We start from the raw sequence: 17,434 nt of genomic DNA on the forward strand, positions 1-17,434 counted from the left end.
CTGGTCATAGGCAATCAGACCAGCTGTTCATTTCTTTTGCCAAATTCAATCTGGGTAAACCAATTTTCAAAGTTTCTTTGTCACGCTGGATTTCTCAGTGTATTCTGTTGGCGTACCAAGCCTCTGGGAGGCCCGCACCGGAGGGAGTCCATACTCATTCGACCCGGTCTGTCTCTACTTCAGCGGCCTTTAAGTCTAGGGTTCCTCTGGATAACACTTGTTCAGCAGCCACTTGGGCTTCATCTCATACCTTTATTACTCATTACAAGCTGGACGTCACTTCTAGAGGTAGAGCATCCTTTGGCTCCGCGGTACTCCGGAATATCCTTCCATGATGGCCACCCAAGATTCAGGTAGCTGGGGACTCTGTCCCACAGGTTGCTGACAAATGAATTCTCCTACTTCAAATTTAGAAGTTATGTACTTACCATAACGTTCCATCTGAGTAGGTGGATTCATTTGTCTGCAACCATCCCGCCCTCCTATCCCCCTGGCCTTGTCAGTTTCCTGCATAGGGTGTGTTACCCTTTGGTTAGGGTAGTTGGTGCAGGGCAAACTCGATCTGAGGTCATGTAGGGAGAGCAGGGCATTATGGGTGAGGGGAGGAGCTAGGAGCTCGGATCCATAGCTGGATAAACCATGCCGGTTCGGATCCGATATCAGATCCATACCCACAGGTTGGAGACAAATTAATCCACCTACTCAGATGGAACGTTATGGTAAGTACATAACTTCTAATTCACTCCGGGAGCATTTCCATTGTGAGGCCCAGGACTACCCCCAAAGAAGAGGCTCAGGGAGTTCCTGGGCTTACCTCAACACAAGCCCTTAGCTAATTCACCCATCCTGGATATGGTGGAAGATGCCTTTCTGGAGTCTGGCATCACCCTGATGCCTTACCTCCTGCACCCAGGAAACCGGACAGATACTACAGGGTACCTGACTCCCACGGGTATCTATTTAAGAACCCTGCAGCTGACCCAGAATTCATTACCCAGGGTCCCAAAGGGGCTAGGACCAGCTCCTCCAAAATCCCAATACCCTCTGACAAGAAGAACAAAGCCTTGGACCTATGGGGCAAAAAAGTCTACACTTTGGCTACCTTAGCCATTAGAGCCCTCAGATGCCAATTTTGCATGCTCAGATTTCAACAAAACACGTTGGAGTTAGTAAAACAAAAAATTTCCACCTTACCAGAGATCTGGGAGATTTGATCCACTCCAGCTCCCAAGCAGCAAAAGCATTCCCTGCACTGTGGATTTGATGCTCTAGAAACCTCTAGCAGAGCCTCTAGCAGAGCTGCAGTTTCAGGATCAGTCATTAGAAGGCATGGACGGCTGAGAAAGCAGCCTTTGCCTGACCAGGTCAAATCTAAGCTTTTGGACGCCCCCTTGGATAGGGAACTACTGTTCGGCCCAAAAGCAGAGGAAGTCATTAAAAAAATGGAAGACAAGGCTGTCAAAGACTTCCTGCAAGTACAGCCTCCCAGATTCAGCAGGAATTTTCCAACAAAACTCTGGTCTTTTCCTGCCCAACCCAAAGTTGTGCCTAGGAGAGGATGCAGAGATAGGCCCTCCAGACAGCAGCAGCAAAAGCCCAGGCAGTAGCCCTCTTCCACGCCTAAGCAAGGGAGTTCTAAATCCACTCCTTACTCCAAGGACCTACAGTGACAGCCCCTCTGCCCCCACCAGGCTAGGAAGAAGGTTGTCCCTATTTCTAGACAAGTGGCAAACCATCACAACAGATTGATGGGTACTAAACATCATTTCAAAGGGGTACAGATTCACTTTCAAGGAAAGCCCAAGATTTTCAGGATTCCCAGACTTACTTGCAAACCAAAGACCAGAGGCCGTCTGCCAAATTCAAAAACTCTGTGCTCCAGGATCGGTGGAATCACTGCCAGAGGGACAAGCAGGAAAAGGTTTCTACTCAAGGCTGTTCCTGGTACCCAGAAAAGAGGGCACCGGGCACCCCATTCTAGACTTATCCACATTAAATCCGTCCCTCCAAGTGCCAAAATTCAAAATGCTGACCCTTCAAAACCTATTACTTATGCTGGCTCCAGACGCTTGGCTAGTTACCCTAGATCTCAAAGACACCTACCTCCATATCCCCATCAGGGAATCCTGCAGGAGTTTCCTGTGTTTCAGAGCACTTTCAATTCTCTGCTCTGCCCTTTGGCTTATCTGCTGTTCCCAGAGTCTTCACCAAGTGCCTTACTCCAGTCATTGCTTTTTGCAGACAGCAAAACATCCAGATTTACCCCTATCTGGACAACTGCCTCATTCAGGCAGACACCAAGGAAAAACTCCTGCAAGACCTATCCTTTGTCAAAACTCTTCTAACCTCTCTGGGATTCACCATCAACAGGAAAAATCCCATTACCAACCCACAAGACAGATAACCTTTCTAGGAGCCCTCCTGGACACATCTGCCCAAGGAGCATTCCTCTCTGCAGAGAAGCACTCTACTTTTCTCAGCTAGCAGTCAAGACACATCTCACAGCAAGGAAGTTCCTACAAGTGCTGGAATACATGGCTTCCTGCATCCTTCTGGTACCTTTGGTCAGGCTTGACATGAGAAAATTACAGTGGTATCTCAAGAACCTATGGAGCCAATATTCACAGTCACTGGAACACCAGCTATATCTGATCCCCTGCTTAAGGAAAGAGTTCCTGTGGTGGGTAGAAGCTTGTACTCTGAACAGGGAGCTACCCTTCACCACCATTCCCCAAGGCCAGATCATCACCACCGATGCATTAGACACAGCCTGGGGTGCTCATCTAGGCGAAGTGCACTCAGGGCACCTGGGATTACTGAGGCTGTACCCTCCACATCAACATGAAGGAATTGCTGGTGGTTCACAGAGCTGTAATAGCATTCTGGAGCCACGTCAGACCAGGAGTTCTCCTGATCAAGACCAACACCACAGTTATGTGGTACATCAACAAACAGGGGGGAACACACTCATAACCCTTGTGCCACCTAGCTATGGTTATCTGGCAGACTGCTTCGATGATGGGCCTGTATCTGATAGCCTAGTACATTCCAGGGGAGCACAACACCCTGGCAGACCACTTCAGCAGGAGTGTCCTGAACCCACACCAGTGGCAACTACACAAAGACACCTTCCTCTACATCATACACCTTTGGGGATTACCAGAGGTAGACCTCTTTGCTACTATTCAAAGCAGGCAGCTGAACAGGTTCTGCTCCAGGGAATTCCATTCACAAGCATGGAAGGTGGATGCTCTCTCCTTTCAGTAGGGCAACCTATTTGTGTACGCTTACCCTCCATTACCACTGAGTCCCAGAGTACTTCTAAAGATCAGGGAGGAAGGGCCAAGGGCTGTCTTCATTGCCCCAAACTGGCCCAGACAGCACTGGTACCTCTTACTTCTCAGCCTAACCAAGGAATTACCCATCAGCCTACCTCTCACAGAAAAGCTGCTAACCCAAGAAAAAGAGTCAGTACTGCACCCAAATCTTCACACACTCAGCCTGTCCGCATGGCTTATAACCCAGAGGTGGATAACAGGGCATGAATATCAATAAATAGGCCAGAAAGCCCAGTACCAGAAAATCTTATTTTGCAAAATGGAAACGATTCACTGCATGGTGCCAAAATAAGTGTGAAAACAGCCCCCATGCCTCTCTCACCTTGGTTCTGGACTACCTAGCAGAGCTCGTGCAAAAGGGATTGTCTTGATCCTCTGTCAAAATCCATGCCTCAGCTATCTCTGCTCATTCTCCAACAGATCAACCTCTATTCTCCCATCCCCTGTTAAAACAATTCCCTAGAGGGTATTGCACATTAGACCTCTTAGGAGGCCACCCACCATAGCATGGGATTTGAACATTGTCCTCGAAAAGTTGACCTTACCCCCTTTTGAACCAGCTGCTTCAGCAGAAGTAAAACACCTCTCTTGGAAAACTGCCTTCCTGCTGGCCATAACCTCAGCCAGATGAGTATCAGAACTACAGGCTGTCATGGCCATTGAACCTTTCATTATTTTTAATCCAGACAGGGTATCCCGTATGACAACCCCCTGCTTCAAGCCTAAGGTAATATCTGACGTGGCTCTTAATCAGGCCATCCATCTCACTACCTTCTTTCCAAACCCACAAAATAGGGGAGAAAGAATTTTACATACTTTAGATGTGCACAGGCAGCTTAGATACTGCTTCAACAGAACCAAGTCTGTCAGAAAGACTGACTAACTGCTGGTCAGCTTCACCCCTAAAGCAGAGGGGAAACCTATATCCAAACAGGCCATTTCCAAATGGATATCACACTGCTTCCATTTCTGCTACTCTTTTCATGGAAAAGTACCCCCCAAATCAGTCAGAACCCATTCTGCCAGGGCAGCATTGACTTCCACTGCCTTCCTCAGAGGCGTCCCTACCAGGGATATTTTAGAGGCTGCCACCTGGACATCTGTCCACACCTTCACAAAACACTACCAGCTGGCTACTTTCTCCAAATCCAGGGCAGGCTTTGCTTCAGCAGTCCTGCAGGGCATTGCAACTTCATTTAAGCAATAAAAGCCTATTCTCCAGCTCCTTCACTGTATTCCGACAACCCTACCTTTCAGCTTTGGGAATCTTCCCACAAGTGATGACTGCAACAGTGAAACTTGAAGAACATAGTACAGTTGTGTATACTTACCATAAATGTAGATATTCAAGTATATTTACTGTTTCCCTCCCACCTTTCTCTTCTCCATCTTTCTTATGGCCTTACCCAGGTTGGCCTTCTTCAGGCCTTCTTGGAAGGGGTTAGCAGCAAGAAAAACTGATGTAATGGTGTCAGCCACCTCTCTTTATAGCACTGACAACCTGATGTCAGTCTCCGGTAACATGCAGCCAATGCAGGAAGGAAATTCTTTACTCTGGTATTCTGGCCGGCCAAGGGCTACCCAGCAGGGATAACCCACAAGTGATGACTGTAACAGTGAGTACACTCAAACATCTACATTTATGGTAAGTGTACACAACTGTACTTTCCTCTTGTACCTTGTCTCAAGAAAGAACTACACTGGTGGATCTAGCAGTTCTCTCTAAATCCAGGGCTCCCTTTTCATCCCCCCTTTCCCTATCAGGAACTGTCCACAGATGCTTCAGATGTGGAATGGTGAGCAGCTTTTGGATCCGTAAATATGTAGAGGGTGTGGTCACCTCTTCAACAGAAGGAGCACAACAATGTCAAAGAGATGAGAGCTCTTCTGCTGGCACTTCAGGCTTTTCATCTTCTTTTTTCCCCCAGGTCCTCTCAAGGTATTCACAGACAATACCACAGTGATGTGGTATATAAACAAACAGGGAGAAAGAAGATCTTACCTTCTTTGCAGATCGGCACTCCTGGTATGGTATCTTGCTGTCCAGTGTCAAGCGACTCTTCTGATAGTTTACATTCCCACAGGTCAAAACGTTGTGGCAGACACTCTGAAGAGGTTGTTAACTCATTCCCTCCATTACACCTCTTCTGAGTATGAACTTTTAACTCCCATTGTGTGTGGTTTGAGCCTTTAAAAATGAAGTTATCATCTTAAATACTTATTGTCACAGGTCAGATATCAATACAGCTGTGTTTGCCATCATGTATGCTTCAAGATAAAATATTTTGATAATGGATATATAGCATGATTTTAGAATTCTTAATGCAGATATGAACAAGCAATATTTGACACATAGATGTGCAGTAGGAGGTAACTGCAGAAATGCCTTGAGCTGGTGCAATCAGCTGTAATGAGTTCAATCCCACGAATGGATGTGTCACAGAGATGTGTTTCTGGACATTGTCTACCAGTGAGTTCTCCTCAAGTATGTCTATTTGCCTCTCCTCTGAACAGACAGCTTCCTATATCTTGTGCCAGAGGCCCAGGTCCTCTGGTGTGGAAGGTGGATGCCCTCTTTTTTTCTTGGAAGGGAATGTTTCTTTATGCATTCCCTCCCCTTCCCCTCATTCTAAAAGTCCTGTTCAAAATTTGACAGGATGCTCCCAAAATCTTGTTGGTGACTCCCTTTTGGCCGAGACAGCATTAGTTCCCTTCTCTTCTGCATTTAGCCAAGGGCAGTCATCACAAGTTACCTCACTGAGTGGATCTACTCCCACAAGATAAGGGATCACTCATCCATCCCCAGCTATCCACTCTTCAACTGGCACTGTGGGTGACAGGATTTTGATTCTGCATAGACACCTTTTTTGTGAGGACATGCTTAGGGTCCTGCAAGAAGCCTGGAAACCCACTACTAGGAAATCCAGCTTATCCAAATGGAAGAGGTTTTCAGTTTGGTGTCTCTGTCATATCCTGGATCCACTTTCTGTGGATGTTCTTTTGGTTCTTTCTGATTTGTGTGAATTGTTCAGTGCTGCTTTGGCCTCCTCTTCTGTTAAGGCCCACTTATCTGCTATCTCTGCTTGTCTGCCTTTATCTCCTCCTTTAGCTTCTAGATTCTAGATTTGAAGCTAAACAATTCCTTAAAGGCAACCTTCGTATTAGGCCTCCCAAGAAGCCTGTTCCTCCTCCCTGGGATCTTAAATTTGTTTGGAGAAGTTTACTCAGGCTCATTTTGAGCCTGCTGCTTCAGTTTCCTTGCAACATTACTCTTGAAAGACTTTTCTTTTGTTGGCCCTTACTTCTGTCAGACAGTGTCTGAGCTTTTAAAGCCCTCATGGCTTGTCCTCCTTTTTGGTGTTTCATAAGGACAGGGTGTCCTTGTGTACTAATCCTATTTTTATGCCCAAGGTGGTTAATATCTTATCACTTAGTCATTCAGTTCGTTTGCCTACTTTTTCCCTTCTCTGAAATCTGCCAGTGAGAGGGTATTGCATATTTTGGATGTGCATAGACAACTCAGATTTTATTTGGATAAGACTAAGTCTATTAGAAAATCTGATCAGTCCCTATGATTAGCTGTATCCATGCATCCATGCAAACTATTTCTTCTTGGATCTCTAAAGCTGTTTCTTTTTGTTATTCTTTTCATGGTAAGAGCCTTCCTTATTCTGTAAAGGCTCATTCTACTAGAGCTGTGATTTCTTCTGGTGCTTTTTTCAAGGGTTTGGATACTAACTCTATTCTTGAAGCAGCTACCCGGACTTTTGTGCATACTTTTTTACCAAGCACTACAAATTGGATGAAATCTCCAGAGCTAGAGCTGGTTTTGCTAGGGCCATCCTTCATGGCTTCTTAGAGGGCTCTCCTGGTCCGCCCCCATTCAAGTTTCTTCTTGAGCTTTGTCACTTTGCTAGATGATAATTGGAACAGTGAATGGAAGGACATAGTACAATTGTGTAAAATATTACCATAACAGAAGATGCCCTTTCCTTCACTGTTCCAGTATTCACTCCCTCCCTGGTTCATTTCTCTTCCAGATGTACTGGTTACCTCTTGGTTTTCCTTGAGCTGGTGTTCTTACTGGGGCTATCATTTCTGAGGATGGAATGTCCAGACATCTCCTTTATTCCCTATGATATGCGAGGGGCATGCATGTGATGTATGGCGTACCTTAAAGTATCCTAAGGCTTTTATGTACTGGCCGGATGTCTGGCTGCCCTAGGCAGAGAATCCCAGATGTTAAGAATGCTGCAACAGTGAAAGGACATCTACTGTTATGGTAAGATTTTAAACAACTGTTCTTTTAGACCCAGAGCATCTTAATGAAGAATGAAGTATTTGCAAAAGCTTTAATCTGCGAGCTATAGCGGACTGTAAGAATAAGCTACTTCTAAAGGGACTTCTCCCTACTACTTTTTCGGAAGCCATTTCTGGGGCTCACCCCCCTAAGATCACTTCCAAGGAAACTACAAAACAGTCTCCAAAGTAATAGGGATCTTTGACTCTGTCCTGAACGGAGACACCATCAAAAAATTCCGATCAGATCCGAAGCCTTCCAGCTCAAAGACTTCGACAGAATCCCATACAGCTTCCTGGGATTCAGGTATGTAGGATAATTTGAAGAGCAAAATCATCCTCATTGGACCTTACTGGCCTCACCAGGTTTGGTTCCCCTTCCTTTGGCCTCATCTTCTTTACCCGGCTTGGATTCTGGATCCGATTCCAGACCTCCTGTCTCACCTGACAGGCATGATTCATCCTCAGGCTAACAGCATGGTTTCTCCACTTCCTTTAATAGCCAGACAACCTATACTCTAGTCTCCTATATGTCATATACTTTTGTCTTCCCATAAAGCTTCTACTAGGAAAATCTAGAAAAGTAAATGAAGAGGTTTGTTTGTCAGGTGCATCAAAAACATATTGATCCCTTTTCAGCCCATACACAAAGTGTCCTAAAGTTTTTGGCAGGAATGTTTAGTGAAGGAGTAGCTCCTCTACCATTAAAGTTCAGTGTGCAGTAATCTCTAACTTTCGTGTAGGAGTTGGCAATTCTTCCGTAGTCTCTACTAAGTTATGCAAGGCCTTCCTAAGAGGTATTATTTTACTTAAACCTCCTTATAAAGATCCTAGTCCTCCATGGGATTTGCATCTTCTACTGCAGGCCTTAATCCATTTCCCCTTTGAACCAGCAGGAAAATGTGATCTTAAATTTCTGACGTGGAAAACAGTATTTCTAGTGGCTATTACCCCTGCCAGGAGAATTTCAGAACTTCCAAGGATTATCCTCTAAACCACCTTACTTTTCCATATAGATAGGGTGACATTAAGAACCAACCCTTCCTTCCTAAGGTGGTGTCAGAATTAAGTATCATCAGTCTATTAACTTGCCTGTTTTCTTTCCAAAATTTGAAAATAAAGGTGAATATATGTTAACACTTGCTGGATGTTCATAGACAGTTGCATTTCTACTTAACAGAACAAAAGAGATTAAAAAGTCTGATCAGTTATTTATATCCTTTGCAGACAACAAGCTAGGCAAATCTGTTACAAAGGTTACATTGGCAAGCTAGATTAGTGACTGCATATCCTTTGTCTGTAAAATTGGGCATTTCATTATCTAAGCCTTCAAGAGCTCACTCTACTAGATCTTTGGCAACTTTGCCAGTGTTTTTATCCAGTCATTCCATGGATGCCGTAAGCACATCTGCTACTTGGACTAATCCTTATACTTTTATTACTCATTACAAGTTGGATCTGGTCTCGAGAGAAAGAGCAGCCTTTGGTTCAACTGTGCTCAGAAACATCCTTCATTAGAGTCCACCCGGGATTTCAGATAGCTGGGGACTCTGTCCCAGTGGTCGAAGAATGAATGAAAAATTGACAACATCAGATAAAGAAGTTATGTACTTACCATAACGTTCTGTCTGTGTTATCCAGTTTCATTATTCCTCAACTCTCCACCCACCATCCCATAACGTTGGTCATCATGGACTTCTGGAAGAATGAGATGTTATAAAGATACCACAGTGTCTTGTATGGACCTCCAGATATTCTTTTCCTTTGTTGGGAACATTATTCCAATATTTATCACTTACATCATCTAGCAAATAAGATCTGAGGTATGTTAGGGGTTGGTGCATTATGAGTAGGGAGGAGCTCGAGAGTTTCAGTTGGCCACGAGCTATCGTAATGACCAAGACGAATCCAAGGTTTGGATCAGAACCAATGGTTGAGTAAAAATGAAAATGGACAACACAGATGGAACTTTATGGTAAGTACAAGTACATAACTGCTTGTTCTGAACTGTATATTGATCTAGTTTATTAAAGTTGTAATTGTGAATTGCATTCTTTTTGAGTTTTTTTACTATTTGGGTATTATTTTTTATTCAGTCTGAGGCTACAAGCTGTTGATTGCAGCTTTGAATTCTGAATATTTCTGATGTAGTGTATACTTTCTTTACATTATTGACAAAACAAATGATTTCAAGCAAAACAAAATGTTCAAAAAATGTAAGAGGATGGTTTGCTTTTGGTAGTCTGAGTTAAGTGAATTTAGACTTCTAATGCAAGTAGTTATGGGGGATAAGATGAGGTAGCCAGTGCCCTTGCTCTTTTGGTTAGCAAATATTCTGGGTGGGTATTTGTCATATCACTAACAGTCCCATGAATGCAGGCCTCAGTGTGTGCAACATATATTAAATGAGTGCAGGTAGCTTACTGCAATTTGGCAGTTTTGCACATTGTAGAGTTAGCTTTCAGAGAGGGACCCACAGGGACCTCTTCACAAGCTAAACTAGGCCTGCATAGGTAGTGGTAAGGTGTTGTGATAGTTTTCTTGAAAATGAGAAAAAAATGTTGTAGGAAACATGTTGGCTGGGCTTGCCTTCCAGAAATATTTAGAACAGTGTTTAGAAGAGAGAAAAATTTACTCTTTCATTGATTGCTGCATCTTGATTGTGATTAACTATTCTAGAAAAAAAACATTTTATGAATGTTGGCACTTGTTCTGCTGGACAATGTCTGGTCTGCTACCTGTTGTTTAATAGAATTTCTCCTTGCAGGGTTCTTTGGTGTATGAGCTGTTTTCTGTAATGGTTCATTCTGGGAGTGCTGCAGGAGGCCACTATTATGCTTGCATCAAGTCTCTTAGTGATGGACAGTGGTACAGCTTCAATGACCAGCATGTCAGTAGAGTAAGTAAATGTGTTACATTATGTGATGATATATTTACATCTGTGTATGTATGTGTGGGTGCACATGTCTTGTAGGAATGCACCATCTGAGATGAAAAGGTCTTTCCTCATCTATCTTGAGCACTGTAGTCATCAGAACTTGTATAGAGTTGAGCACTGAAAGCTTTCAAGTCTGCAAGCACTACTCTGTTAACCATAATTCCTAAAATAGAAGAATCCCTTTTCAGACTTATTTTGTTGTGCACCATAGATGATCTCCTCATCTAAAATGGCCCAAGTTGCTGATTTCAGATGCTCTATCTTTATGTAACAAAGTGCCTGATATTCCAGTATTATATCTTTCATTGTTATTGTTTTGATCACATCTATACTTTCTGCAATTTATCCTTTTTGATTCTATTCTGAGAAATTGTGTCCGAGTTCCCCTCACCCACTTAGAGGCCTTTGCTTGCCTCTCACCTTTCATTCATAAGTCTGGTTTCTGCTTTTGGATATAAACTTTCTTGTGACATATAGTTTGCTTTTTTTTCTTTGGTTTGTCTTTGCTGTTAAAAAAAAGACAGAGATTTCTTGTTTACTATTGTATGTCTGGCATAATTTTGTTCGCTGATGTTTTTTCAGTACAGTCTTGTGATTGATTTTCCTTCCTAAATAATGTACAGTAAAAAAATTCAAAACATGTAGATGTGGTTAGAAAATTCTCCATCAAAACAAACATACTTTTTTACTTCTTGGTTAGAAAAGAAGTGTTCTTTTTTTCTGAAGATTGCAACATTTTTTGCAGGTTTTAAGTCTACAGGAAGAGATAGGGAGCACAAATTGGTTCTAGAGAAGATGCATACTGGTACAGCCAACTTTTGTCTCATCCATCTTGAAGTTGTCTTCTTCAGGCTTAATTTGCTGGTGTTTTTCTTGTTTATAAAGATCAAGTACAAGCAAAAACATTGGATCAACCTAAAGTTTCTAAGGTTATAGATCCCTCACAAGATCCTGCTGTTGACATGTCTAAACATGAAGGTACTACCTCTTCTGTTTTTCACATTGGTAACTGTTACTGCAACAGTTCTTTTTAAATGTTCATGTGTTAGAATAGAACATTTACTGAAAGTATTCTTGTGAGGGCAAAGAATGCGTTGTCCTTTTCCACTGTTGAGATAATGAAACTTCTGGTTTCTTCATGTCCTCCATCAACATCCATCCTGTCCCATAGCAGCTTCTCAACTAAGCTGAATTACTGGAAGATGATGCCGGCCTTTCTTTGAGCTGTATTACATGTAACCTCAGATCCGATATTGTCAATTTTCGTCCAGCTCAACATTTGGGATGTAGGATCTGACCTCAGCAGTTTCTTCCAGAGCTTTGGATTGAGATTCTGACTCCTTCCCTATCCACAGTTCCCTCTTTCTAATTGAATTGCCTCAGATCTCATTTTCTTTCCTTAAGTTCTTTAAACGTAAAATAGTTATTTTAAATGTGTTGCAGGTATGAGTTTTAGAGCCAGTAGATGGCACACAAATAACATTTTATTAATTTTATAAACTTGTATATCATCTATTTTTTATGATTTATTACCGTTAAGGAGAGATGTTGGTTTAACATTTATTGATGCAAGCAGTCACATGGTTTATTTTACATTATGAATTTTATTAAAAAGAACTTTTAAGTGTAGAATTATTGTTGTAAATGAAGTTATTTATGTTAGTGGAGGTGAAAAGTATTGTGGGTAAAGCTTATTAAATGTTAATTTTAGTGATACACTGTTTTTATTGGTGAAGTTGTATTAAGGCATGTAATTTAGTTTGTTAGTTGTATCTGATGAAGATGAGGATGAAAACGTATTTTCAAGGAGTACCGTTTATGTGTTGTGCTTTCTTACTGCATTAAATCTGTGTTAAGCCCATCAACTGTTTCCTGTCTTCTGGAGTTCCATTGAGGTGTGTTTAACTGTTTTAAAAATGTATAAGATACATCCTACACTGATCGACTATTTACAGTGACCATGAAACAATGGCAGACCACTTTACAATTAAATCATGATAGAGGACAAATTATTATCCCAGGGATAAAAATTTAAAGTGGGATATTCCAGGTTGACTGTGTCACCATTGCTGTTCTGCCTTGCCCTTAACCCATTAAGCCGTTTACTTAACGGCTTCAGCCATGGCTACAGTTTGGCTCCTAGAAAACAACAAAGTCTAAAGACTTGTCAACTTCTATTTGTCGATGATTTAAATGGTATAGCTCATCAGACGAGAAACTGAAAACACAGCTGCAGGTTGTCAAAACTTTTTCAGATGATATTAGAATGTCATTTGGCCTTGATAAATGTGCAAAGCAACCTTTAAAGCAGGAAAACTGCAGCACCAGGAAAACATCAGTTTGGGACAAGAATTTGATATAAAAGAACTTGAGCAAGAGAGAGTGTATACATACTTGGGAAATGATGAATGATCAGCAATAAAACGCGAAAAAATGAGAGTAAAACTTAGTAAGGAATATTTTAGAAGACTTAAATTAATCCTGAAAACAGCATTGACATCTAGAAACAAAATCCAAGCAATAAACCATTTTGCTCTTCCTGTTCTAATTTACAGTTTTTGGAGTGATTGATTGGCCCAAAAATGTGGTGGATAGATTAGATATTAAAACAAGAAGGATGCTTCATGGTCACCAAATGATCTATAAAAATCAGTGTATCCCAAGATTATATATTCCCCATTCCGAAGGAGGGATGGGCCTCCTTGAAATTGATTACATGTACAGATCTGCAATTGTGTGACTTGTGTGACTACACACATATCTGCTGACCTCAGGAGACCCAAATGTAGTGAAAGTTTTGAAACATGATGAGAATAAATCTAAGATGACTTCCCTGCTTAATTTAGCAGAAGCATATCAGTGTCAAGCAGGAATAGAAATCAGACCGGAAGTGTATAGAAATCAGGCAGCAACTGAATGTGCCAAAAAACAAAAGAATATAAGGTGAAGTATCAGATGAAAAGGCAAGAAATGTGGAAAATGCATAAATATAGTTGCAAGTATAGAAAACTTCTGGAAGAACCTCATGTTGATCAGGAATGAACACAGGAATGGTTAAGGAGAGGTGAATTCAAACCAAGAGATGAAAGGTTAATATTGGCGGCTCAAGATAGTGGGCTATGTACATGCTGGTTTACAAAGTCCATTGAACATGTGGGAGAAACAGACAAATGTAGGTTTTCCTAAAGCCAAACTGGAAACGGCTGCACACCTCGTTGCTGGCTGTGACATACTAATGGCAGAAGGACTGTATACTGAAAGGCACAGTAATATGACAAAATTGTTGCACTGGGGAGTGTGCAAATATTATGGTTTTGAAGTGGCTGAAAACCACTGGAAACATGAGCCACAAAGCATCATAGAAAATGAAGTCTCCATCACATGAAATCATCCATTACCAACAATTCAAAAGGTAGATGCTAGAAAACCAGATATAGTGGTCCAGGAAAAGAAGACAAAAGAGTATCATTGATTACTGAAATCGGCGCACCCAGTGACTACAATGTCCTGTGCACAGAGAGACATAAAGTTATAAAATGTCAGAATCTGCAAGCAGAAATGAGAGCAATGTGGAAGAAAGGCACCCAAATAGTTCCAATAGAAGTAGGAGCAATCTTATTTAGATACGCTACCAATACATGTAACTCCGTACGAACTGCAAAAGGAGTCATTACTTGGGCATATTGCTGGTGCTGCAAAGAGCACTTTCGGCTGACATCAAAGAGTAAAACAATACTGATTTCATAAACTTTAATCGTACTTTGATTTAGCAATGGGATCTATTTCCGTCATGGTATTAGAAACCCAAAACATTTGGAGAAATTAAAAACTGAGAGAGCTATAAAGATAAGACAAAACTAATCAGCATGTAGTAGAAGCACATGGTATACCATGGGTCTTAGCATGGATGACCTTTCTTTTAGATTAACTCAAGCCTGTGAGTGTGGCTGTCAGTTCAGGACTTCTGCACCTATTAGGAGGGTGAAATTCCAATATTTGAAGGTGTGCACAGTTTTGTATGTTAGTATTAAGTCAGTAGGTTTTAGGGAGTATTGGGGGTGTGTTTTTTTTTTGAGGGCTTTCACTAAAACAAAATATTATAAGATGTGACATAGGCTCAAATGTATATGACAGGAAACAACTGTATAAAAGTTTAACCTGCTAAACAGTGTATGCATATAACACAAAAACTGGAACTAGACATTTATCAAAAAAAGGTGTGAATAATAGCTTTTTTCATACAGGGATGCTTTCTTTAATGTCCTTAAATGTAAATGGCCTCACTGATAAATACAAACAAAAAAGAGTAGTGAACTGTATTAAAAATGTAGAGTGCAAATAACTATGTTACAGAAAACGTGGCACACCTAACACTAAACACTGTCCTCTCTCCTACCTAACATGGCTTCTACCCTACCCACAGCACCATGACTGCCCTTCTTTCCTTTCTTGAAACCATAAACCTCGAACGTGACTCAGGCAAGTTCGTGTCCACACTATTCCTAGATCTGTCAAAGGCCTTTGACACCACCTCACCCAACTCTGCACCCTACACTTATGTCACACCACCATTGCCTGGTTTTCCAGCTACTTGTCCAACCGCCAAATAGCTGTCCAATGGAAAACTTCAACCTCCAGCTTCCTTCCCACACCCACAGGTGTCCCACAAGGTTCTGTTCTTGGCCCTCTTCTCTTCAACCTATTCATTAACAACTTTCACCAATCCATCCCAGACTCGTCTATCATCCAATATGCAGACGACTCAACAATCATTTGCTCAGCCTTCACCCCCTTCGAGCTCCTAGCAAAAACCCAGCTAGCCTTCTCCAAAACAGAAACCTGGATCCAATCTAACCATCTGGCACTAAATGCAAATAAATCCTTTTTTCTCCTGCCAAAAACTCCATTGACGAATCCACATTCACCATACAGACCCAAAACAACACCCTCCTTCAAATCGTTCCCAACACCAAGCTTTTTGGCATCATTATTGATGAAGAACTAAAATTTGACACCCACATCCACTCTGCAGTCAAGAAAACCCACCAAAAGTTAGGTGGTCTCTACAGGCACAACCTCTTCCTAAGCCACTCTACCCGTCAGACTCTTGCATCCACCTTCCTACTCCCCTCCCTTATGTATGGTGCCCCTCTTTTCACCAATCTCCATCTTGGCCTTCGGTCCAAACTTGAATCCTGCTACCACAAAATCTCCAAATTTGCAACCAATTCAAAAAACTCATCCCTCCACTGCCACTCCCTCCTCACCCTCAGCTGGCTTGAACTACACAACTACCTCAGTTACCTACAACTAACCTTTGCCCACAAGCTCATCTTTAAACTTGCCAACTGCCCAGCTCTCGCTACTTCCTTAAAACCTTACATTCCCAACCGCTCACTCAGATCCAAAAAACAAAATCTCCTTCAGGTCCACAAACCTGTATGACCTCCTGGCCATCTACTGCTGTCCCACTCCTTAGCTAAACAGTGGAACTCTCTCCCCACACACCTACGCAACCTACCTAACCTTACAGATTTCAAATCTCAGCTACTCTTTCATCTTTATTCCGAATGGGAATGTCCTTGCCATGCTCCAACTGAACCCCCCCTTCATTCCACCTTGCACTAACTCATCCAACTACCTCTACTATTAATTCATCCCACCCAAAACAATCCCTCCCCTACCAAAAACTAATTTTCTGTCTAATATCTATTGCACTGTACTCTCCAATCTCAATTATACTATTACCCTCTTCATGCATAATATTTTCCTAACCTACTAATGCCTAGTAGCTATATATTTTGAAATGGTAAAGCTACAATTGAGTTTATAACAGAAATATTCACTTTACATAAATGTTAACATTTCTGTATTGAATTATGTCTTTTCATTTTTGTAACATTTTGACAAGTCAGTTTAATTGCAAATATCATGGGGCTTATCTGTAAATGTTTAATTAGCTATATGAACTATGTCCTTTTGTGACATGTGAAATGTAACTTGCAATTATTGTGGAGCTTTCCTCCCCGGGCCTCTACTGAAAACGGGCTCTTCTTGGCCCGGTGGACTTCCCCGGTCATCAAACTTAAATAAATAAAATAAGTAAATAAAAACACACTTTGAAAGAACTGAACATGTTCATTTGATAAAGAAAAGTTTTCAGGATAGTTATTCAGCAGAATACCAGGACAAAGAAAAGAGGAGTAGTTGCATTAATTGCAAGATGAGCTCCAATACTAATAGAAGAAGATAAAAAGATGATAATGGCAGATTTGTAGTGCCAATGGTCTACTGGCAAGGAAGGAGGGTACAATGGCATGTATTTACATTCCATCTAAAACTGCTGTAATGGAGCTTAAGAAATTCTGGGAGAAATAATCAGTTTTCAACAAGGACTATTACTTATAGGAGGGGACTGGAATTTGAATTGCAGCAGTGAAGATGGGTCTGGGGGGCCCAGAAGGGAAAATATAACAAAGGATGATATATTTTTGAAGAAATTTATGAAAATATTTTGCATGGAAGATGTGAATTCAATAATAGGCATTCAGGTTGAATTTACCTATTATTCCACAAGATATAAAACTTGGCTAGGCTAGACAGAATTTACATTTCATAGGAACATGTGCATTTAATTGAAGGTCTTGATATCCACCCAGTAACTGTTTCAAATCATGTGCCAATAATAGCCAAAATAAAAAAAAAAAGAGGGTAATGAAATAAAAATTTGACATTGGCGCTTTCCCACCTATATGTTGAAAAGAGAGGAATTTAAGGAATGGGTAGTGGAGATTATTCAGAAACTGTTAGAGAGGATAGAAATTTCTTCTGAAAATATAGCTAGGAAGTGCGATAAAAT

The 17,434-nt window shown here is 41.5% G+C and overlaps 1 protein-coding gene across 1 annotated transcript in view; it reads left to right on the forward strand.

The window, feature by feature from the left end:
• The window catches only part of USP47 (ubiquitin specific peptidase 47), a 3,572,488-nt gene that overhangs the window by 1,867,140 nt on the left and 1,687,914 nt on the right, over window positions 1-17,434 (forward strand). The window contains exon 16 of the mRNA XM_044082726.1: window positions 10,405-10,536. Coding sequence (XP_043938661.1) covers window positions 10,405-10,536 — 132 coding nt within the window. The remainder of the gene's footprint in view (window positions 1-10,404; window positions 10,537-17,434) is intronic.

The sequence above is a fragment of the Protopterus annectens genome, chromosome 9.part0 (assembly GCF_019279795.1).
Source record: "Protopterus annectens isolate FY-2018-M chromosome 9.part0, PAN1.0, whole genome shotgun sequence".
NCBI lineage: Eukaryota > Metazoa > Chordata > Ceratodontiformes > Protopteridae > Protopterus > Protopterus annectens.